The sequence below is a fragment of the Vollenhovia emeryi genome, unplaced genomic scaffold (assembly GCF_000949405.1).
Source record: "Vollenhovia emeryi isolate VEMERY1.0 unplaced genomic scaffold, V.emery_V1.0 DF939137.1, whole genome shotgun sequence".
Lineage (NCBI taxonomy): Eukaryota > Metazoa > Arthropoda > Insecta > Hymenoptera > Formicidae > Vollenhovia > Vollenhovia emeryi.
The window spans coordinates 620,332-645,990 of NW_011967229.1; the positions used below are offsets into that span (position 1 = coordinate 620,332).

General features: G+C 35.2%; 1 protein-coding gene across 2 annotated transcripts in view; it reads left to right on the plus strand.

Annotated features, from left to right (window-relative positions):
* The window catches only part of LOC105567437 (transcription factor SOX-2), a 53,445-nt gene extending 28,229 nt beyond the window's left edge, over nucleotides 1-25,216 (plus strand). Inside the window, exons 4-6 of one of the 2 annotated variants that reach the window (XR_001009357.1) lie at nucleotides 4,813-4,949; nucleotides 11,140-12,042; nucleotides 24,659-25,216. Coding sequence is in view for 1 of the 2 variants with exons in the window: in XM_012022309.1 (XP_011877699.1) it covers nucleotides 4,813-4,949; nucleotides 11,140-11,694 (692 nt within the window). In the remaining variant the exon portion in view is untranslated. Of the gene's footprint in view, nucleotides 1-4,812; nucleotides 4,950-11,139; nucleotides 13,662-24,658 lie in introns of those variants that run through there. The other variant, XM_012022309.1, reaches the window with a different exon arrangement.
* Nucleotides 25,217-25,659: the final 443 nt, after the last annotated feature.

Below are 25,659 nucleotides of genomic sequence, written 5' to 3' on the forward strand. Positions count from 1 at the left end.
AACAAACACACCATTTTGCATGCTGCCGAGTCCGGCCTTCCGCTCCTCCGTGTACTTATTGGCTCAGACGTTTTTCTGAATTCGGCCGATAATAATTACGATTTTGTAAAATTTTATATAACTTTTCTTCTCAGTTTAACCCAATCTACTATAATCTTTGGGATTGTCCATATCGAATCTGACACCCTGTATATAAGAGGAAAAAACAAAGAATAAAGAATAAAGGAATTAGCCTATGTTGATAAGATCAACAAATAAAATTTTGAATTCAATAAGACAATCACTGTAAGAGAAAATGAAAAATTTTTTATGTTATGAAACTTTTTAAAATTGCTCCTTGTTTTAAAGTTATCTTGCTATTGTTTGTTTTAACACTTTACTTTTGCGTATTAGTAATTTTTACTTTTGTAATAATACGCAAAAGTAATTTCAAGAAATCGTGGAAAAAAACCTAGCGTTTTCCAAATCTCACAAATGTATCATCGGAACATGTTCCGAAGGCAGTTGTCTTTTTCTCTATGGATGACGGATTTACGATCGTGGATATCCGTAAAGTCACGTGCTTTCGGCCTCTAGGCGTGACCGGTGAGTCGTGGACTTTCGCATAATGTCGCGGGAGCTTAAGACAATTCGATAAATAATGAGCCAGCGACATGTTTATGCGCTCGCGTGTCTGTCTTCAATGAATCCTCAAGCGAACACGATCCGCAAAGTACAGCCCTGCCGCGCCGAAGGGAATTATTTGAGGATTTACGCTTTCCATCCCCCCTTTGCTTTACTTCGACGCCTCTGAGATATCAGAGAGATTTGAAACGATAAAATATACGCTGAATTGATACTTTGAGGAATGAAACTCGACTGTGCAGGCGTGAAAATCCGTGGTTTCTTTCCAGAAAATTCAACACGGTTACAGAAACAAATGTAAGCTAAAATCATAGCACGTTGATCGCTGAACACATATGATATGTATTCTTCTATATACTCTTCATTCGTGTCTCGTGAACGCAATCGTTCGAGAACATGTTTTAAGTTTCGAGAACAACTGCCTTTGAAACATGTTCCGATGATAAGTTTCGAAATGCGAGGAGCTAGATAAACGGAGCCGAGAAAACGACGTCGCGCGGCAGAATCTTTTGTGTTTGCGTTTAAATTATTATGCGACGAATTACGACAGAGACGGTCACGACGCGCGTAAAATATTTAGACTTAGTAATCAGACTTCGTCTCCCTCATGCCTTCGTCCAGCGTGGAAATTCAAAATTACGTAATCCGGTACGAGGCGCGAAACAATGAAGACAATAGCGACCCAGGAACGGCAAACAAATCTCTGTAAACCGAGGGGACTCGCGCGTACGTGCGTATATCAGGAGGCTCGATTCATCGAACATCTGTTTTCGAAATTTTACCGGTGAAGTGAAGGAGATAAATTAAACTCAGCAGATGCCGTAATCTCAGTTTAATTAACGCCATCAATGTAATCGAAAAGACAAGAATCGAAAACGGAAAGACAGAGATCGAAGTAAAAACTTTAATAAGACGTGTCGACCGCAAAACTATTATAAGAAATAATTATTCTATATCAGCTCAACTGATCAGCTGATATCTTTTGCGGATCTGTCTGAATCAATGGGAAATCAAAATAGAGAATTGCAGCTGATACACCAAAGAGCAATTGCACTTTAAAGTAACTTAAACTTTTTTTTACTATCCAGGTTACATACGAAAATCTTATGAAGTAATGGAACTATATTAGTATTTAATAAACTAGTATTTATAAAGTAGCTGAAACTAACTTTTTTTTTATGATGGGGCGAAGATTCGCCCCATCTTCGAAAAATTTATTCTAAACCAATTTTAAAGCTAACTTAACTTAATTTAACTATACAAATAAGTTACTTAAAGTATAGCTGAAACTAACTTAACTAACTACTAATTGGTTCTTCAAACATGCAAGGAAGTTCTGTGACATACCAAATATTTGCTTGGACGTTTTGGGAATATTATTATAAAACTGCCATAATCGCACTGAGAAAAATGCTTTGATTGTATCAACAAGACACATTTGAGAGAATGTAACTCAAACCTTAATCTAAATCTCACCAAATCTTACATGCTAAATATAGTCCCATATATACGTACGTATGGGAGAATGTATTTTGGTTCAATCAAATAAAATTTCTAGTTAACACGATAGGGTTCGACATTTCATAACCAGAAGTTTGTTAGACTTCACTACACATTTGGTAAATCCTAAAAGGATTCTGATTCGTCCATTTTCTAACAGACGACTAGTTAAATCTACCAAATAATTAATTAATGCAACCAGAGTTTTTGTTCAGTGTAGCTGGCCATGGAAAGTAACATACCGTACCGCGTACCGACTACTTATTACGTTTACATTTTTGTCAAAAGAAAATCGTAATTATAGTAAACAATACTTTAAACTATAATTTCGTGAATATCTTACAATTATGTGTCAATTAGAATTCATACTCTGTCAAATTTCATTTTCTGACTTTTGGATTAACTTTCGGAAAAGATGATTGCCCAATGCATTCTTAATAAGATACAATCGATAGAAACTTTAAGCGATTTCTCGCGCCTACGCATCAGGATTCACCTGTCATCTCGAGTCGACAAATGCCTGTCTCGCTTTCGGCGATCTTCGATCATCTCGTGCGATCATAAATCTCGTGGAACTCAATGCCAATCATGCTCCTTCGGGTTGGCTTCGCTGAAACGAGGTGAATGAGCAAAATCTTTCAGTTTCTATCGTCCTTACAAACAATAGGACCGCACCCAAAAGCTTTGTCGATGATCGATAAGCAACCTAACATTACTCGAGTAGCCCTTCCCCCTCTCTCTCCCGCTATCTACCCATCTCTTAAAAAAGTAAGTTAAAAGTATTAAGTTATTCGCAACGACCGATGTATATAGACCAAGCATTTGTCTTCTGCTTTCTCACTCTCGAACTTTCGGCTTTATCCGTTCCATAGCAAAAGCGTAGAAATGCTTGGTCTATGTATACATCAGTCGCAGCCAATAAATAGAATCGATCCTTTTCATAATACAAGTCTTAAATTTTAAATCCACTCGATGGATTCAAGTCCCCTTCGCGAGAATACAATTTATAAGTTAACAATGTTTGTAATCCTTTGTCTACAAGATCACGTTACATTAATTCCAACGGACATTTCATAAGGTATTGAAAATGCTAAACGTAGCATCAGAAAAATGTTAATATGTAGCATTTTAAATATAAATTACAAAAATCGTTTATCGATTTGAATACGTGAATTTGCTGACGATAACAATTCCACGTGTAAGAAAAAACTGCGTTATATCCGAAAAAGAAATCGGCGCGTAGAATATGGAAAGAAACGGTATATAGATTCAGGATTTTCAGAAAAATTACAAGTTGGGCTGCCTACATCCTTCCTTGTGACCCACATTAGCGTGTTCTTATATGTTGTTTAGTATTAGATAAGGGTCTTACTTGAAAGTTTATCATTTCATAAAAGTTATGCACAATCGACGTTTTCAAGTCACGATACATTTATCTTACAAATCCCAAAACTTTATCAGAAATAAGAATTTTAATTCAATGGGGAAAAGGGTAAATTTATAATGCTAAGTATAGCATTAAAATTAAATTAAAAATAATTTGCAAAAATCGCTCTCCGATTTTTAGAACACGTGAATTCACTAACGATAATAATCCCACCTAGGGGAAATCTGTGTTATATACAGATAGCACAAAGATGAACATAAGTTCATAGAGAATTCATTTTAAAGAAAACATACAGAATTAGAAAAATGAATATCTGAAGAATTCTTGAAGAACTAGTCTCAATCAGTTCGTCTTGAAGTATTCTTCTGAAGTTCATTATAATGAATACTTCGCGATTCAGTACTGTGCATACTTTAAGAATTTATAAGGAATTATTTGTCATGCGCGAGTATCCGCTAACTCTTTGTTCTAACACTATTCCCCTTGAAATCATAAAGTTTACATTTATTGAATTCGAGATGAATACTTTAAGAAGTTGTCAGGAAAACGATTTATGGTGCATGTAACTTCCTCTGTCACTCTTATTGTATTCTTCTATGAATTCCTACACTGAAAAAAAAATCTGGTAGATTCAACCAGTCGTCTGTTAGAAAATGGACGAATCAGAATTCCCTTTAGGATTTACCAGATTTGTAGTAAAGTCTACCAAACTTCTGGTTATGAAATATCTTTCATGGTAAATCCTAAAGGAATTCTGATTCGTCCATTTTCTAACAGACGTCTGGTTGAATCTAACAGATTTTTTTTTCAGTGTACAGAATTACAATTCAGAAAAAAGAAAACTATGTCCGATAGTAACAGCGCGCAGTACAGGGTAGATAAATACGGTATATGGATTCACTTACAATTAGTAATATAATGGCCACCACCTTGCCAAGGCCCTAAAATGGCGTTTCAGTTTCAATTTGATTCATCAGAAATACATTCATCTTTATATTTGTCATAACGGAGGAGTCAACCAAAGTACTCATCTCATAATCTCATCCCATGGTAGATCTCTCACTTGTTCCTGAGCCGTAAGTTTGCGAATTATGCTCTTCCTTCTAATAGGTATATCGTGTTCAGTTGTCAAGTATTATTCGAGTGACAATTATTAGATCCAGGGCTTTGTCCGTCAGGCATGCGCGTCTCTCGCTTCTCAAATTTTATCTCCGATAGTCAGGGAAGGGGATTGTAGGTATCTTACAACACATTCTTTATAAATTAATAACATTACTTTTTTTTTCTTCCTCGTATATTAGGTATGGCCAGCAGTATGGGGCAAGCAGCAATGGGATCCTATTACACTCCTGCCGCAGCTTATGGCTCGCTCTCAGCAGCCAGCATGGCTGCAGCCGCAGCAGTTGCACAACAATCCATGAATATCGCACCTACTCAGGTATGGAACTATTATCCACCTGTAGGTGGCTTTCCATAAAGTCCTCCCCCTCCCTATCTTTTCGCACCGCTCTGTGCTTTGGGTTTTTATAAAAAGTACAGCGCTAAATCCGAGGGGAAAACCGCTAAGGGCATTGTGGTGTGCAGATTTGCGGCATTACCAGGCATTACTAGGCATTTTTTGGGCATTTTTTAGGCATTAGTTTGGGCATTAGACTTTGCTAGGGCATTATAAAGATAAAATAAGATAAAATTAGATAGAAGGAGATAAATAAGATAAAATAAGATAATAAGATAATAGGGTTGAAACGTTGTGTAGTAAACTAATTAAATAACTAGCCAGTTGGGATGACAATAAGTTTCCCGTCTCAATTAATAAGATAAAGTAATGCCCACTCATTAGTGGATTAGTGAACATTATTGGATTAGGGCATTAGTGGATGTACATTGATGTACAAAATTTTTGTCAGCGGTTTCCCCCTTGGCTAAATCCGAGGGGAAAAACCGCTGAGGGCATTGTGGTATACAGATTTGCGGCATTACCGGGCATTACTAGACATTACTAGGCATTTTTTAGGCATTAGTTTGGGCATTAGACTTTGCTAGGCCATTATAAAGATAAAGTAAGATAAATTAAGATAAAATAGGATAAAACAAGATAAATAAGGTAAAATAAAATAATAAGATAAAGTAATGCCCACCGGGCATTAGTGAGCGTTGGTGTACACGATTTTGGGCAGCGGTTTTTCCTTCGGCTAAATCCTACTCTCTAAAAGCCAGCCAGTGGATTAACAGTGAACTATAAAACAGTGACTATTATACTGTTTTCTGTGAATAGTCACTGTTTTACAATTTCTTAAAACATTCCATAATCTTGTGGTATACAGATTTGCGGCATTACCGGGCATTACTAGACATTACTAGGCATTTTTTAGGCATTAGTTTGGGCATTAGACTTTGCTAGGGCATTATAAAGATAAAGTAAGATAAATTAAAAGAAAATAGGATAAAACAATTTGTTTACAACAGGGTTTTCTTCACCATATCTGGCATTTTTAATAATACAGATTTGTCGCGAAAAATATTACCTCGGCCAGGGTTTGAACCTGGATCTCCCTACACTCTAGGCGGGTGTCTCCCACCAATTCGACCACTGAGGCAGGTGGCAATGAGACATTTGTCGCAATAACAGTATAAAGGTGTTGTCTTGGCGTCTGTTTTTCGACTTTAAACTGCACGCCAATTGGACTTTTCGGTCGTACACAGAACTATTGATATGCAACTTTTTAAGTATCTCACAAATAGATTTAATATCGCAAATAATATAAAACCAACGGTACGTAGTTTCTCAAAAACGACCTACACTGGCCAATGTTTTTATTTAAAAAACAAGCGCCGTTTCGGTCCCGGATTTGCACCCTTTTCAGGTAATCTTTTCACACAATTTTTATTGATCTCACATGGTTCGTTTGGCCAATATCGTTATGTTAATAAGATATTGGTCAAAAAATGATTGCACTTCTTGGTCGAAGAGTGCAGAGTCAATTGAAGTTGCATTGTTAATTGTACCGACAGGAGTAAAAATATCGAGAGATGTTAGACGAGATGCCGGATCGAACTGATGAGTGACAAATATTTTTAAGTATTCCTATCCCCTCCTCCTCCCCATTTCTTAATTACGTGGCCACACCATGCATGAGTTCAATGATGTATAATCAACTAATTTGTTTTTGCTTTTTTTTTCTTTTGTTTAGTTTAGTTATAAAAGAAAGGTATGATTTATAATTTACAGCATTTAATATTATCAGGTATGATTTATAATTTACAGCATTTAATATTATCAGTAAATTTTAACATATAGATAATTTTATAACATCTATTTTGCGACTTATCAATATGTAATTGTAATAATTAGATATTCTCTCTGATTTACAGTTATAAGTGTACCACTGCAATTTTCATTCACAATGTGTTGTATACTTATAACTACAGATCAGTGATTATATTCACTGTTTCCGATGATAATTCACCGATTGATGTTTAGAAAATACCTAATTATTACAATTGTATATTGATACGTTGCAAAAAAATAGATATTGTGTTCGATGAAATTATTTATACATATAAGAAGTAGACCGAAATAAATAAACAGGATTAATATTTTTACATTAATTTGTTTATGTTACCTTTGTAGATTTCGGTCTTCTAATCACGGATAATGATACAAAAAAAAATAAAAATTAAAAGAATGAGCTTATTGTCAGGTTCTTTTCAACTAACAACACACATAAGAAAACAAGAAAAATTCATAGACAAGCGAGTTATTCTCATTGTCGCGACAATCACAAATCGATTTATCTCGAACACAATTGGTGGACTAGGTATCGAGTCCACGAGACAGATCGTTGGCCACGTAAATACAGCAAAAGGAGGAGAAAAAGAGAATTGCGCGCGCACATACAAGAGGAAGAGTCGATTCAGGAAGGAGGTGGAAGGATGAGGGTGGAAGCGCGGAAGGCAACGGGAGAGAGGATGAGTGTAGGTACGTTTCATTCGTTGTCGCAACAAAGGAGCCCCCGGGTGGCTTCGCAAACAGAAACCGGAGACCGTGGACTGTGTATGAATTTCCGCAGCTGGCTACGGGAGACAAACAGATAGCTAGTTATTTCTGCATTCAACGGCTGAATGGCCGACGCGTCTGGAACGAGGCACCGGCGCGATACAAGCGACCATTATTGGCGAACATCGGCGGCGAGCGGCACGCTCGAAGAATTTCAGCGTTATCTTCACCCGGCCGAGTTCGAGCTCTTCCTCTCTCCGACGCATTAGCATTGCGAAAGTACCTGATCGCGAAATTTTGAGCGAAAAAGGAACCGTTGCAGTACCCACGTCACCAAATTTGAATTAAAAATCATTGTAACGAAGTCTCATTAATGCTTTTTAACATTATATAACATCACATAGAAGAAAGAAGGAGAAAAAGTGAGAAAGAAAGGTAAGTATGTTAAATCATAACTAATTAAAAGCATTAATCTCATATCGATAAAATCGCATTTCATTGATTCCACCGAATGTGTCCTACGAAAGAGGTGACTCCCTGCAAAATGTTGAAGCGGCTGAAATATCGAGGGCCGCGGCACAATGCGGCAATGTATGTGAGGGAGTTGACTTTCTCGCTCTCTGTGCTCTTCCACCACCCCGAGCCATTTGGAAAATAAAGTGCGCTCATTCTCTTTCGCTCACGACTTCGACGACACATGGCGCGAAAGGAGAATGCTGGCCTTTTGTGAACGAAAACAGAGGCGAACAGTGTACGGTGTCATTGTCCTTTTTAACAGTGACATCGCACTGGATAATTAAGTCTCTCGGAACGACGACGTAAAATGAAGACAGAATAAAGTAACGCAACCATGACAAGGATAGAAAGCAGGAACATAACAAACCTGTAGAATTATACAGGTATGATACGATAAACAGAATAAACATAATTATTATATTTCTTATTTCTTAGGTCTGTAGTCTCTGATTGGTTTATAATATGTCAACACTATACAACTTAACAACTTAATACAACAACTTAGGACGAACAGACTAAGAATACCGGCCTAAGAACTTACGAGTTTATTTCATGTGTTTTATTGTTTACTTTATCTCGATGAGATAAAGTAATTTGATTGAATCATTTTGTTGACTGAACATGTAATTTGCTTGTATAAAACGAAAAATATGTTGCCGAAAAGAAGTTAAATGCTACAACTAAATATTTTGTTTCCATGAGTTGTTTCTCTGAACAAAATTTTGTGGCTGAGATAACAAATTCGTCCACTTAAATTTCCAGACTTATCACCAGACCGTCTTTAAGACGTCTTAAACTAATTTATTAAACGTACGGAGCAGCACAATCAGTTTACAAACTTCAAGAATTTACTGTTGAATTAATAATCTAATAATGTCAGATGTCTAATAATAACATTTAATGATCATCTAATTCATTTAAAATGCATATACATATATCAGGATAATCGGAATCGTCACGATCGAGTAAACTTTCAAATGCGAATATCTCTGCGTCGCGGAGGAATTTTTTAATTTCTGGACGCCGTTGCGCGATTCGCGAATTGCAGCGAGCGGGGTTTTCGAGGCGAGAGAAGCTGAGCTGTAATCAATTGGTCGTAGCGGGCGGGAGAGACTTAGCATTACTAAGACTGGATGTAAATCATCCGGACAAAGCCGCTTAACGATCCGACAAAGGACCCCGCACGGTCCTTCCTTCGTCCACGAATTATAGAATCGGGAATATGCGCGCTGCTTTCCGCCTCTCCCCTTTTACTCTTTTTTTTTTAACACCAGTCTCTCGAGCCGGTCCCTCTCTTCAACTCACGGCAGCTTGGTCCAAACGTGCTTGGCCCATCGTGACGAAATTTATGGCCATTGGCAGCGTTGTCTTCGACGTAGAACAAATCTCCGGGCCGGTCGCGTCGCGGATCCACCGATTTCGCGATTTGCGCGCGCCGACCGAATCGAATGCGTTGACTCTCGAATTTGTCGCTTGCTCTTTTTGTTCGTCCGCGACAGCGGCGCGTTTTCGGTGCCCGTTTTTTCGACGTATATCAGAACCCAGCGAGGAACCGGAGAGAATTCACAACGGAACGCTTAAGATTTTATTAGAATCTTCGAATGTTCTATGAATATTAGAATGTTCAACGCACCCGTTTGAGAAGAAATCTTCTCGAACACGAGATAAATCGATATGTGTTGATTAAACATATATTCGATCCGATTGCTGCGAGATATAAGAATCTAGAAATAACAATAGAGGGAAGTTCCCTATTATGAAACAGGCTCCTAAGAGCCTAATGAGATTATGCAGTTTCTGCATCATCTGTTGATTTCATCCATTTGTGAAATCCGTTTAATAGAAAAATGATTGTTAGATTGTGTAATTGTTGCGAAAAAAATTTTGGAATTGAATGCTGTATGTTGAAAACCTGCTAGATTAGAATCCTATCTCATAATATAGTGTCGGGAAAAAGGATTAAATCTGTCCAGATCTGGGGGGTCAGATATGACCGGATCTCGGCAGATCTGCAAATTGCCTCGATCTGACTAGATGTGGCCTATAATTAGATGAATATAATCATCGAACATAATTTAATAAACATCACGCGCTTCCTTGTTTAAAACGAAATCTAATAAATTTTGCTGATTATTTTTGGACAGTGTCTTGATTGTGTCTTAATTAACCGTTGACCGAGTCAATCGTTACGTTATACATAGGTATTTGTATCGTTTGGCTGTATCCATGTTAAAATGTGTAATCTTAAAATTTTTCGTAATTTAATAGTTAAACATAGCCAGGTATCGTCAGATCTGGAATAGTTTTCTATCAAACACAACCCTAGTACGACTTATATCTGGATAGATGTGGTCAGATGTAATGTAGATCTATTTAGTGTAAAGTATAGATCACAGACTTATATAAGGTTATATAGGATTGATGCACAAGTTTGTCCCGTTTTTAAACATTCGCGCACTTTATATACGAATCCGATCTGCATCAACTTCACACTTATATGACATATTAAACATTTGACGGTGACAATTGAACGGAAACTTTACTGTCAAATTCGTTGTCGTCGATTGATGTTTGTGAGTCGTGTAAATTTATAAAGATGGATAAAAATAAGCATTGCTTTCAGCATATGATGTTTCTATTTTCGAAAAGGCGAAACTGTTCAGATTAAAAGAAAAATATGTTCTGTCTACGGAGAAGATGATGCTATTGATGATTCCACTCTGGTCATGATTCCACCGTTCGTAAATGGTTCCGACGACTCCGCGTACGGGAAATTTTAATTCTCACGGATGAGAAACGTTCTGGACGGCCTTCCAAAATTGATAGTCACGAAATCTTGGCCTTCATTGAAACTGATCGTTATAAAACAACCCGTGAGATTGCGAATATAAGTGATAAAATGTATGTCGAAAAACGATGATAACTATAAATTTTTTTTCCCAAATTACATTCCATATATAGCTATAAACAGACTTATATGACATTTCCTTAGACATTCGAAGTCATATCTGAGCATGTCTGACCAAATATGAAAAAATCTGCCAAGATATAATTTGATCTGGTCGTTGTTCCCTCTATTATTTAAACTATCAGACTTTTTCTGTTACTGTTACAGGTAGTAGGTATGGACACAATGAAATACTCTATGGAGGCTGACAAATATCGCGCCTATATACCGCCAAGTACTCTGGCAATGGGCATGTACCCGGACCCCAAGTACTTAGATTCCAATCCTAAGGCATATCTAGACCGTACTTACTTAGACGCGAAGGCGTACTTCGAACAGTCCAAACTGTATATGGATCAGAAACCGACCATTGAATACAATCGATCCAGCTACGAGCCCAACAAGCTCTACGAGGAATCGAGCCCGAGTAGTGTCGTCGGCGGAAGTGGACCCGCGAGGTCACCACCCTCGGAATCACCGGACACAAGCAAGCAACACGAGAGGACGGAACAGGGTTCATCCAGCGCGAGTTCGACATCAACGTCGTCAGCCGCGAGTCCTGGCGCAACACTATCAGTTATCCCGGGATACTATCCCGCACCGGTCCAAGCCGGCAGCTTGATAGGCCCACAAATGAGCCAATACCCAACACCCGGTGCTGCGTACCAGACACCACCGACGTCGGGAAACGAGTCTTTCCGACGACCGTTGGTGATCTTGTGACCCGATAGAGCGTAGCTCTGATCTATTTTTGAGGAGCAATTGCTATGAGGCAATTGCTACCACAATATTTTAACGCCCGGAAAAGTCGATACACTCGGGCCGCTTAATAACCTTGTTGACTGATAATTTCCGGAAAAGTCGGCGCTGCATACGCATTGATTGATTTGAAGATCCGAGTTCAAATCCAACCAGAACATTGCTCGTTTTTATTCGAACGCTTTTCTCGGAGGAAAGTGGCCAGCGCCGAAAGATTATTCTACCACATACGACCCTTTGGGGCCTGACGTCTGACCGGTCTGACCCTCCAGGTTGGGGAGTCGATAGGGGAAAACGTGGAGGTGGAAAACGGTATATGAATTCACATTTTTAAATTACAAGTATTAGGCTACCTACATGGCTTCTCTTGTTTGCTGTTCGGTTGGGGGTAGTGGAGTTGTACAAGTAAGCTGACAATCTCCTCTCACAATCGGAAGAACAAATCCTATGTTGAAACTTCAAAGGAGGCTTCGAAATGGAGGTAAAAAGAGTGAAGCGGCCAAATAGTATTACAAAGTATAGTATCCCAAAATCTACAATACCATCTCCAATGACGTATAATAAGTCCACATAACTGTAGGTATCAAAATAATTAATGGATGACGTGTACAGTACCCTCCATAAGTTTGGAAACACTTTATAAAAGTGTATTACGAAAGAAACGCATAATAAAATCGATGTATTTTGCTCTTTGTAAGTGTTCATTTAACTAAAGAACATTAAAACGAAGATACATACGTACATACGACAAGCTTTTGATAAAGATTTAAATTTTAGATTCCTCAAAATAACCAGCTTTTGCTTTAATGACTGCCTTGCATACTCGCGGCATGCGATAGATTAACTTTTGCAGAGATTCAGTCGGGATACGTTTCCATTTTTGTACTTGGAGAATCTCCCAGAAATGCACTTCACTCGTAATTCGCTCTTTGCGAATCCTCCTGTCTAATTCGTTATTTAAACGTATCGTAATTTTATCATTATTTTCATCATTATATCGTTATATAATTATCGTTATTTAACGTAAAATATAGGGTGTTTCCGAACTTATGGAGGCTACTGTAGCTCTATGCTTGAACAAGTAATTAATAATGGTAGGGTCAATCCCGGCCTTCGTCTCGCATATTTTCCCGATAAAGAAAATTTCAAAATTCAGTGCTTAAAAGAATTTAAATGCAAAATAGATGGATTTTAATGATGTAATTTTGATGCTGACAAATTTAATGCTGCGGATATTCAATAGTCTTGTCCAATGGTCACTCATTATGGAAACTTTCTACTGTTGGTTCTACTCCGTACAACACACGGTTGTGTTAAATTGGTTGACATTATCAGTCAGCAAGGTAATTAAGCGATGACGTCTTAACCTACCGCTCGGAGAGGTAGGTAGACATCCCTATTTATTACTATGGAAAAGACAAACGAAATCCTCAAGAAAGGAAACAGTTGGGGACAGTGAAACTGACGGTAGTACGAACGTGTATACGACTCGAAAACAGTATAATTGCAATGTGTCCCTCCCGATCGCGACACGGACTCAACGAGATGAAAGCTAAAGGACTCCATAGCTCAGTATGATAATTTCTAGCTTGTAGCTTTGTATGATAAAATTATCGAGGAAAAAGATTTATTTCTTAAAAATTCGATGATGTAACCAGCCGACGATGTAAAGTATTACCGGATTCTATCAAATTTTTCAATAACAATTATTCGTCATAATAGTCACGGATTTGACAAAATAGCTTACACTAATCACCATCAATACTTTCTGGAATGTTCTCGATGCTTTTCTACGGAAAGACCCAAGCAATTCTTGAAGGATTCTGAAGTGGACTGGGAGTGATAAATGAAGATCTCGTGAACCAATTAAAGAAACAAATTAATAAAATTGGTATGGTTCAAATGTGATCAACACAAATTTGAAGGAATGAAGGACTAAGAGCCGTGACAGGGTGTTGGTGTCTAAATATTTTATTCTAAATTTATTGCGAAAAAGTATCACCTCAGCCAGAGTTTGAACCTGGACCTCCCACTCACAATTAAATAAAATTTGAAGAAATGAAAAAGAAGAGACATCTCTCATCCATCAGTTTTAAATTTCGGCAAGGTTAGCAGCCTACCAGAATGAACTGGATAAAACAGACTTTTCGAATTTCCGAGCAATTTCTCGTGAGATATCCGAACATTAAACAATAAGATGAACGAAGTATCAGGAGATACATGAGGATTTTGTTTCGTTACAGTTTTCAAGATAAATATAAATGCTTTGTCTTATAAAGTAAATGTAAATGCCCTATATTAAAAAACTAAACTAATCAGGTACGTGTAGGTATTTTAGTGCCGTTCGTGGCGCAATGGATTTTCCGCTGGTCTGGTATCCCGAAGATCCGGGTTCAAAACCAAACAAAACATTGTGGGTTTCCATTCGATCGCCACATAGCGAAGTGGAAATAGAGAGAGGTGTTATAAGAGGTTTGGGCACGTTCCTTCAAAAACGCCTAGTAAACCCCAAGGGGAATCAATAAAATGTATTTACATTCATAAATGCTTTGGCTTTAGGAATATATTAATTAGGAATATATATACCTTCTTCTTCCTCGTGTATTAGGTTTATTTAAAGTGTGTTTTATCTAGTTCTCGTTTTGGTACTTTGAGCATTTGGTTTTACTTCACCTGCGGTAGGCTGCTAACCTCGCCGAAGGAAACCTCCCATCTGGAGGACTATACCCCTAAAGTAAGTAAAATACACGAGGACGAAGAAGAAGAAGACTTTCAAAATGGAGAAACACAAAATACAAAGAAGATCTATTTAAACTACCAAAACGATGAATGGACAGCTGGACATCTGGGTCGCAAGAGACGAATTAATCGGGTAAACAGACTCAAGCCTACTTCAAATAGAAGAAAAAGAAGGAAAATGAAGCTTTTTAGTCGACATTAACTGGCCAGTGTTTTAATACAGAAAATTTATTACGATAAATATTACCTCAGCCAGGATTTGATCCTGGACTTGCCTACTCTCGAGGCGTGCGTCTCACGACAACTCGCGACAGAAGAAGCTTTATGTAAAAAATCATTATAGAAGATGTTCAATTCAACCTAAGCCGCAAATAAACTACCGTTAAAGACGATCAACCTGGAAGAATTTTATCAACTAAAATTATCAACTAAATAATCAAGTAAAAAGAAAATTAAGCATTTTCTTGCCGACAAAATGCAATCAATGGCGTCGTTTTAGCAGGAGAGTTAAATGCGGCCAATGAACTACTTCCAGAAACGAAGAACGACTAACGACAGTAACGTCGTTATAGATGACAACGAAGACCGGGAGTACTTTCGCTATGTGTTTAATTGACTAGTCCTGACCGAAACGGTGCACAAAATATTGTACATGTGTAAATAGTGTAGTAAAAAATTTTTGTTTCTTCCGAATTTCCGCGCGCGAATCCACTTACGGTCTCTCCAGGAACGCTAGAGACTCGTAATTCTTAAGGAGGAAGCAGTACAAAAGGAATCATATGCGTGCGTGGTGTCCGAGAGCCGTAGTGAGTATTCGATCTCATGGAAATGACGTAAGAGCAATTTATACTTTAATTATTCTTTTTTTCTTTATTAATAAGTACGAAATAACCAGAATTGGGAAAGTTACTCTTTATTCAAGTGTCTAATTATATTATTATATTATCTAATTACAGTTACAGTTTTCTGTGCTAAAAATGCAACTAGTTACAGTTACAAGTTACCAATTCTGAAAAGTAACGCGTTACAGTTACAGTTACTCAAAAAGTAACAAATTGTTACTTTGTAAATACTTTCTTGCAATGAAGATAAAAATATCAAATCTGCATTTGAATTGTAAAGTAACGGTAAAGGCGTTTATGCGCAAAGGGAAGGCCTAATGCTATCTATGGAGGTTTAAAATATAGAGTATATATTTTAAACTCTTACAAATAAAATAAAATAAAATATTAAATAGATAAAATATAAAAAATATTTAAAAATATAAAATAAAATATACAGGGTGAGTCATTTTAATTTACCACCCCTAATAACTTATGTGGTTTTAAATTGAGAACAAAATGTTTCAGACCAAAGTTGTTTGGTTCCGAGGAGGACATAAGAGGAACCCTCTATTGTTTATTATACTGTCATATTCTACTAATTAATATAAACAAGTTTTGTCTGAAACATTTTCTGATTTGCCTAATACTTTTTAAGATATTCAAGAGAAAATTGATAATTTTTCCAATATTTAACTTATGATATCTCGATAACTGTTTGTCGGAAAGAAAAGTAGTACAGGACTTTTTTTACTTGATTTGGTCTCAAGAATATGCTGTTGCGATTATTCCAATTATTAAAAATTTTGGTATATATCAATTTTGTGATAATTCAAATGCCACCTCCATCTGTGCCAGGTTCTTAGAATAAAGGCGTTTACATTGTAATTGATTTATAAATTTTGTGTATGTTACACTAAATTAAATTAGTTATTAATTATCGAACTAATGTAACTGAATTAAGTTCAGTTACAGGTGGATAGAGAAATGAAGTAACAAAATTAAGTTAGAGTTATCAAAAAAGTAACTGTAATTGTAACTTCGTGGCAAGTAACGAGTTACTTCCCAACTCTGGAAATATAACCTTATTGTAAATATCTTGTGTAAAAAGTTCTATTCGCGCATCTCTCTCCGTATTTTTAGTCTCTGGAAAAGTTGATGCGTACACAGATGTTTTCGTATCTTGACACGAATTTCACTATTTCAAGACATTGCAATGGAGAGAGATAGGCACTAATTGTAAGACGCGCAACTTATTAATTTTTCGCCAAGAAAAATGGCAGGCTAGGTATACACCAGGATTTAAACCTGGACCTTCCGCTTGCCGGGAGACTGCTCTCCCTATCTACGCCCTATCTAACGATTGTGGGCTATCCAGGCTCACAATTTTATTCGTTTCATTCGCGATCATCGCGAATCGTATTTTGTTGCTTTGAGCCGTATTAATTTAGCGTGAGCTATATTAATTTAGCATGATTTTGCTGTTAATTTGATATCAATTTTATTTCATAGATATATCTGCATAGACTATTGCTTGAAAAATGTATATATATATATATATATCATTCATTTTGGATATATTTTTCATATATCCATTCATTTATTATAAAAGAAAAATGTATATTTTTCTCTATTAATTTTATGAAGCCTTTAACTGAGTATAATATGCCTTTGATTGACCAATTATTGACCAATTAATAGATTCATAAGGCTCATATATATAAGCACAACAGAATGTAGAACTAACAAAGAGATGGCAAAAACTGCGAAATTGATTTCGAAACGAGTCATAGTCCATTCGAAGGAGGGTATGTATTTATGCAAAGTCTAGAAGGGTTAAAGTGAATGGACCTTCAACGTCGCACGTTATTTTTTTTATTTTTTATTTATTAAACAAGTGCCAGTTAAGGTTGACTAAACGGATCCATTGTTGTTTATTACTGATAACCTAAAGAGATTATCATGTTTATATTTACTATGTCTATGGGCAAGATATTCTCGGTGGTTGCCACTTTCCTTCGGGAGATTCCGAAAAACACCAGCGGTGTCCGTGGATTTCAACTCGAAACTTTTTTCGTTCATTTGTTTACGAGGCAACGCACAGTTCTCTGCGCCACACTCGCCACCCATGTGCACAATACTTTTTACACATAAAATTAAAAATAAGAATTCTGTATTATTTACTTATCTTTCGTTACAAAAATTATTTATTATGAAATTCAGACATTGCTGTACAATTTTGTGGGTGAAAATTAATGTAAAAGCATATTAAACACAAATAATTCACACACCATAAAACATTGTTCGTGGATTTGAACTCGGATCTTTTCGTTTATTTGTGTACTAAGCACATTTCTCTGCGCCACACTTACCAGACGAAAATCTCTTATTAATTTTATGGAGTCATTAGCTGCATATGTATAATAGCTGCACTCAATACTTGTATTGGGATGTGACCTGTGTTGGCACAGAGCTAAACGTCGCCTCAGTTAAGATTCATATTCGGTTAAGGTTAATGTGTCTTTTTAAGTTTTATATAGATTGAGACGGGAAACTTATAGTCAACCCAACTGGCTAGTTATTTAATTAGTTTATTACACAACGTTTGTGTGTAATATAATTCCATTTAAATATTCCATTATATATTCCATTTCGACCCTATTCTTTTGGGTCCTTTTCGAGTGATACTGCGAATCCATAACATATATAGATTTTATATAGATCTTCCTTTTAATGTCTTCCTTTTAAGTTTTATATTAGATCTAAATTAATAATAAAAAGTAGTAAGAATATTCTTAAAGTCGCCAGAAGTAATTAATAAATTAATAACCTCAGTGATTTTTGTTGACCGTACCTGGCAATTAAAATTCTTATTGCGATATAATAATAAAAAGTAATAACTGACTTTACAGTCGGATCTTCGGGTTCATTTGTTTACTAAGCAGCGCACATTTCTCTGCGCCACGCTCGCCACACGGATCTAAATTAGATGATTTAATTCCCAGTATTCATGCAAATTATACATATATATTCCATTTATAGCATCAGTGTGAAACAATCTTGAGTAGCTTTTTGTCGCCAGTGGTAATCAACCAAGGGAAATTTTTTTAAAAATCGACCAAACTGACAACAATGATGTTTATTTTAGTCACGACGTTTCAAACCCTTTATCGGGTCCTTTTCAAGTATAATCTGGAAACATTATAAGCGCTCAAACCCCAATATAGAAAAAGAATTCTTTAGTATGCATATGCACAAAAAGTACCTAAAATTGAACATTTTAATGTATGCCGTATTAATGTACAAACATGTTGCTTTTCTTTCTCGGCAATTGCAAAATGGTACAGTACTCTATCCGTAAATAAGAGGTGAGGCGGGTATTACACCCTGTATACATTACAGAGCAACAATCTATAAAAATACTTATGATTTTACATGGAGAGTGGCTCAACACCATTTTACCGAAATAGAAAATTTGCACACAAGATGAAAAGTTCGAGGAAACTTCAATTAAATTAAAAGATGTTTGTTTCATAGAAAACATGCATTAAACAAATATCACAAGGACGTTTCTATCACCATGGATCTCATGGTGAAGGTAAATGAATGGATATATTAAAAATTTATTATTCATTCATTCTTTTAGACATTATAACTTTTGTATGTTTCAATCATCAATTCATTTAGTATGAATACTCGTAGATATTTCTAAAGAGCTGTTATTTTTATCATTAAAAATGAAGTGATGATTCAGCGATAACGATTAGAGTTCGTAAGTTAGAAAGTTATGTTTTAAGAAAAATACTTGTTTAATGACTTATAAAAAAAGAAGTGATGACTTGATACTTCCGGTTAGATTTTCCAAGTTTGGAAGTTATTTTTGTCATTAAAAAACAGAAGTGATGATTTCATAGATACTTCTGATTAAATTTCTTTTAGTGCGCACTAGTGCAAGCAACCGAATTCGCTATGTCGTTAAAAAAGTTTGTCATTAATCATTTCTTCTTTTTCTTCTTATCTATAAGCGGTAATTTGATGCCGCGAAATTAGATGTTGACGAAACTGACCTTTCAATAACTTAAAAGAATGATTTAAAAAAAGAAGGGATGATTTGATACTTACGAATAAATTGTGTAAGTTCGGAAGTTATTTTCGTCGTTAAAAAAAAAGTGATGATCCGATGAATATATACACTTCTGATTAGATTTCTTAAGTTCAAAAATCAATATTGTCATTAAACGAAGAAATGATGATTTGATACTTCGAAATTAGATATCATAAGTTTAAAAGTTATTTTTACAAAAATATTAAATTACTTTTTACAAAAATAACTTTTTTGGCAAAAATAACTTTTTAATAACTTAAAAAGAAATTATGATTTGATGCTTTCGATTACATTTCTTAAGTTTGAAAGTTATTTTTGTCATAAAAAAACAAGTAGTGATTTAATACTTCAAAATTAGATGTTATAAGTTAGAAAGGTATTTTTTGGCAAAACTAACTTTTTAACGACTTAAAAAAAGAAATAATAATTTGATACTTCCAATTAGATTTTATAAATCCAGAAGTTATTCTTGTCGTTAAAAAAAGAAGTGATAATTTCATAGATCGTACTGCTGATTGACTTACTTAAGTTTGAAAGTTATTTTTGTCAATATAGGAAATTAATAATCGACACAACTGGCAAATGTAATTATAACCTAATTATAAAAATTGATTGCAAAACATATTACTTCATCCAAGGTGTTAATCTGAATCTCCCTACACTCTAGGCGAGCGTCTCACCAATTCGGCCACTAAAACATGTTAATTTTGTCATTAAAAAAAAGTGGTAATTTGATGCGTCGATATTAGCTTTTATAAGTTTAAAAGTTATTTAAAAAATAACCAACAAATGAAGCATTAAATTACTACTTTTTTAATGACAAAATTTTAATTAATTAAAAAATAAGTAATCTCTCTAAAGTTTTTGGAGTGGAATCTCACTCCATAGGAGTGAGATTTTACTCGAAGAAATAATGAAAATACTGCGAGTCCGAATGGAGTAAAATTACACTTTTTCGAAAAAGTGTAGTTTTACTCCACTCCGCTATTCACTCGTTTACTTGGATTGATCCTGCAACTCTACAAAGAGTGCTGTGTTTTACTTTAGTCGATTATTGTTAGCAGAATAAAATTCATGGACGAGAGTTTCGCTACTATTTGACCACTATGATCATCAGGTATATGTTGAGGCTGTATTCTAATATTCACAACCAGTACCTGAACGTCCATAATTTATGTCATATTACAATATGAAAATAAAAGCTGTGAATCACAAATAGATTTAATATCGCCAGTAATATAAAACCAATGATATGTAATTTTTCAAAAACGACCTACACTGGCCAATTTTTTTATTTAAAAAAACAAGCGACGTTTCAGTCCTGGATTTGGACTCTTCAAGTAATCTTTTCACACAATTGTTTGTTATTGATCTCATATCACTCGTTTGGCCAATATCGTTATGTTAATAAGATATTGGTCAAGAAATGATTGCACTCCTTGTTTGAAGAGTGCAGAATCAATTAAAGTTGCATTGTGCGACACGAGTAAAAATGTGTGTTAGATGAGACGTCGGATCGAACTAACGAGTGACAAATATAGTTGTCATGCGACAAGTGTTGAACGAGATCAGGTTAAACTGAAGAGCTGTGAATATTAAAATAAATTTTATGTGACAGTTTCGCTTGTTCTGCTGACTGTCATAGAAGAACCGTCCCGGTCCCTGACGGGGTTCCTTATACGCCCGACTATCATGAACTTACAAGTTCGGTGGCTATCTATTATAGTAGCAGAATACCATACTTTAAGTTGATGTGAATTTTTTAATGCTAACAGTTAACGACTTCACTTTAAAAATAAGAATGAAATTGTTCTTTTTTTTGTCTTAGAGTGAATTTTGGAGTCCTAACGAGACTTCACTTTAAAAATGAGAATAAAATTCTTCACTTTTTGTCTCAGAGTGAATTAATTCATTCTACTGGAGTAACTATTCACTCGAATAGAGTGAAGTGATCAGTGATTCGAGTAAAATTTCACTTCCAAAATTTCAGAGAGTAAATATAATTATTAGTAAAATGTATGGTTGAGTTTCGAAACATTCACATAAAATTCTTCGAAATGCCATATTGTTCTACGATTACATGAGTTTCAGGATAAATTTTAAGAGAAAATTCATAATTTTTGTCATTAAAAGAAGAAAAATAACTTTTTAATAACTTAAGAAAAAATGGAGATTGCACACTTGCGATTAGATTTCACAAGTTCAGAAGTTATTTTTATCGTTAAAAAAAAGAAGTGATGATTTCATAGATACGTCTGATAAAATTTCTCAAGTTCCAAAGTTATTTTTAGTCAATGTAGGAAATTAATAATAATAAAAATCGACACAACTGGCAAATTTCTAATTAAAGAAGTTGATTGTGAAAAATATTACCTTAGCCAGGGTTTGAACTTGGACTTCCCTACACTCTAGGCGGGCGTCTCACAAATTCGACCACTACGGGCTGCGTTCGGAAACGTCACCCGAATGCTCCCCTAATATCATTTTATCCTCGTTTAACATTCGGTGAGCAACTAAGAAAAATGATACACTCGAGTATTGTTTCCGAACGCAGTCTAGGCATGTCAGTTTTGTCATTAAAAAAGAAGTGGTGATTTGATACTTCAAAATTAGAATGTTATAAGTTCAAAAGATATCTTTTGGCAAAAATAACTTTTTAATGACTTAAAAAGAGAAATGATGATTTGATACTTCCGATGAGGTTTTGTAAGTTCGGAAGTTATTTTTGTTATTAAAGAAAGAGGAGTGATGATTTGATAGATACTTCTGGTTAGATTTTTTAAGTTGGAAAGTTATTTTTGTCATTAAAAAAAGATTGATGCGAAGTTAGATATTTTATAAGTGTAAAAGTTAATTAATTAACGAAGAACAGTACCAAGATCCAAATACAGACTACTTTTCTTGTTGATTTGTTAATTATAAGAAGCGCGTGACAGTCTATTCTAGACTCTGATAGTCGACTTTTGATTTGTTTTTATTTTATAATATCGATTATAAAGCAAATCGATTACGCGGGGAAAACAAATAACCTGTGTAAAACATCTCGCTCAAAGAGTGAGACATACTATATAATCTTTGTATCTATGATGAGTCTTAAGGTGTATCCGCGTATTATATTATAAGCGAAAAAAAATAAGTTATAAATATTGTAACGTATATGAAAAAAAAAATAAACGTTAAATATCTTCGAAACGCTATGGCTGCGTTCGGAGAGACGCTAGTAAGCGCTATAACCGTACTCTGTCCTTGTTCAACTTTTGCAAGTAACAAGGACAGAGCACGCTCATAGCGCTAAATAGCATCTCCCCGAAAGCAGCACCTATATTCAGTCAATACTTCCTTTTTATTTTTCATATAATAATTATGTATCAAACATTTAATTTATCTAAATAATTTTCGATAATTTCTCTTTACAAAAAGAAGACTACAGCGATAAAATTATCGATAATATGCAAGTGCACATAGCATAAAGCAACCCTCACCGTAGCATATGATTTCAAAGCAACTCCTAGGAGATTATTTTATTTGTTAATTATAAGAAGCGCGTCAGACAGTCTATTCTAGACTCTGATAGTCGACTTTGGGTTGTTTTTATTTTATTATATAATATCGATTATAAAGTGAATCGATTACGCGTGGAAAACAAATGACCTGTATAAAACTTTTAGGGGTTTATTACGCCATTGGGAAATTTTCAAAAATGGACAAAATCTTTTTCCTAAATAATGCGTTAGTCTTAAAAATAAGTTGTAATTAGTTTTATATGTAAAAAAACTTTTTAATGTGGTTTTAGGGCCGATTTTCTTAAGCAAGTCGTATCGCCATCGAACGGTTCCGAGCAGTGAGCAACGATTTTAACACTGAAAATCTGAATCCAGTGTATGGCAACATCATAAAATTGGTTTTTTCTTTTCTCGTGGGTTGTGACCTAACTTTGTTATTATTTTAGACACTGTGACAGTCATGCTTCGGTTTTCGAATACTGCGGACGTCTCTAATCTTGTGCTTTTCTTTCTTTTTATATTGTGACTCACGCTTTCTTGCATCGATTTTTCTTACTAAAATGACCATCTTATTACTCTTACACACACATATTTAAAGGTATTATATCTAACTTGCCCATGTTTACATTCGAACTCGTAGGTAGCTTTTTCTCTTTTCTTTTTCAAAAAGATTATTAAATCGAATAAAATGCGAGCTACCGACAGCATCAAAAACGGTTGCGGGAATGTGAGAATCCAGGTAGCAGGCATTTTGAACATTTATGCACTCTCTCATTCCCTGCCATTCACACACACACACACACGCACACACACACAGAGACGGGACCAGACAACTGCCACGTCCTCATCATTGGTCCTGGGTTACCCTAAGAGTAATTGAAGTTCATTTTCAAAGTCAATGGCAGCATTTTTTTATATTAAAAAATGTGAATTTATATATCGTTTCTTTCCAGATTTGTGGAAAGAAAAAATTACAAGCTGAGCTACCTACATCTTGCCTTGTGACTCACATTGGCGTTTTCTCATATGTTGTTTAGTTAATTATGGGTCTTACCGATGACTGACCTCATATACTTAATATGATGCATTTGAATCCTTGTGAGATTTATTATGTTTAACTCGCTTTGTGTTAAGATTTACTTTTTCTATAAAGTAATATTAACCCTCAAAGTGCTTCTGCGAGCGATCGGCCCGCAACCCCTATTCCAGTGAACACCAAGTAATAGTTATAATAATATCAATATTATAATTTCCTACTTAACAATGGAAATGTAATATAACATAGGTGTCATATTACATATATCTTGTTGCGTAGGAAATTATAATATTAATGTTATGTAACTGTTACTTGGTGTTTCTTTCTTTATTTTACACATTGGCGGTTTCTCATATGTTGTTTAGTTTTAGGGATCTTATTTTAAGTTTATTATACGAAATCGTAGTTACTCAAACTTTAAACACACTTTTCTTGAAATCAATTTTTCAATTTCGCTTGTAGCATAACTTTAACAAATTTAATTTGATTCACTTGCAATTTTTACAGTAGCGTCTAAACTAAATTGTCTAGAGAAGTACACATAATTTTTACAATTGGTTAAAATTTTTTGTCATAAATAATTTGTTACTTAATTTTTTTTTAGGTAAAATAAAGGTTTTTTTCAACATACCATTTTTACAAAAATCAATATTTTAAAATATACGCGTGTACTTCTCTAGCAAATCTAATGTAGGTTATGAAAAAAATTTGTCTTCTGTCATAGGTGAAAGTGCACTGAACTTCCTGCTGCAAGCCCAGGAGGACTTAAAAACAAGATCCACTTGCTGAGCTCCTACACCGCCATTTGATGTAAAAAAAAAGTAAAGAACATTGTTTTATATAGTTCAAGATATGTACAATACAGGCCTTAAAACCGATTTTTAAGTCATTTCATTATTGAGCTACAAAAAATTCCTGAAGTCACCTTATGTTTTCAGACATTCACTGTGGTGTAACCTCTTAAGTAATCTTTACCAAACCATTTTTTTTTTAATATAAATTGACACGGAAAAATAATTTCCATGCACGTCCGGGTGGAGAAAAGGTTCAGAGTTATGCATGAATGCTACATTGAAGAGTTAAAGGCCAGATTTTGAATGGATATTTCCAAGATATTATTCTGGCAAAGAAAAGTTTGTCTTGGCGGGAGACCCCCGATTCACGCGGACACTGGTGCAGTCTCGTTTTCCCCACGCGACCCATTCAAAAAAGAACCTCAGTATTTATCTGCCTGAAGAAGCTTAAGGTGTTTTCACGGATTCGGGGAGCGTCGTGAAGGTGCGAATGAATAAATAGCTCGAGTTTCCAAATGGCTGTCGCAATCGCAGCTGCCGTTCTTTCCGCCTCGACAATGGGCGACGCAACGGCGGTCGAAGCCTTCTTAGTTTTTTCCAAGTGTCGGCTGAGCGTCGAGTTTCGATGCGCATTGTGTATTCATATAATACATAACGGCCACGATTTATTTTAGCGAACAGCGCGAATAACTGCATCATTTTTTATGTGAAAAATGACGGAATAAAACTTCGTAATCCTTTGCATAAGAACGTTTGAAATACATTGAAATGTATTAAATATATCCGGAATTTAAAAGTTTTTTAGAAATTAGAAATTAAATATACCTTTTAAAAATATTTGTGACACAAACTTCGGATTAGTTATTCAAAGATTTTTATTGAAATTTATTTTAGAAAACATTTGTACAAAGAGTTGTTGGAAATATTTTTC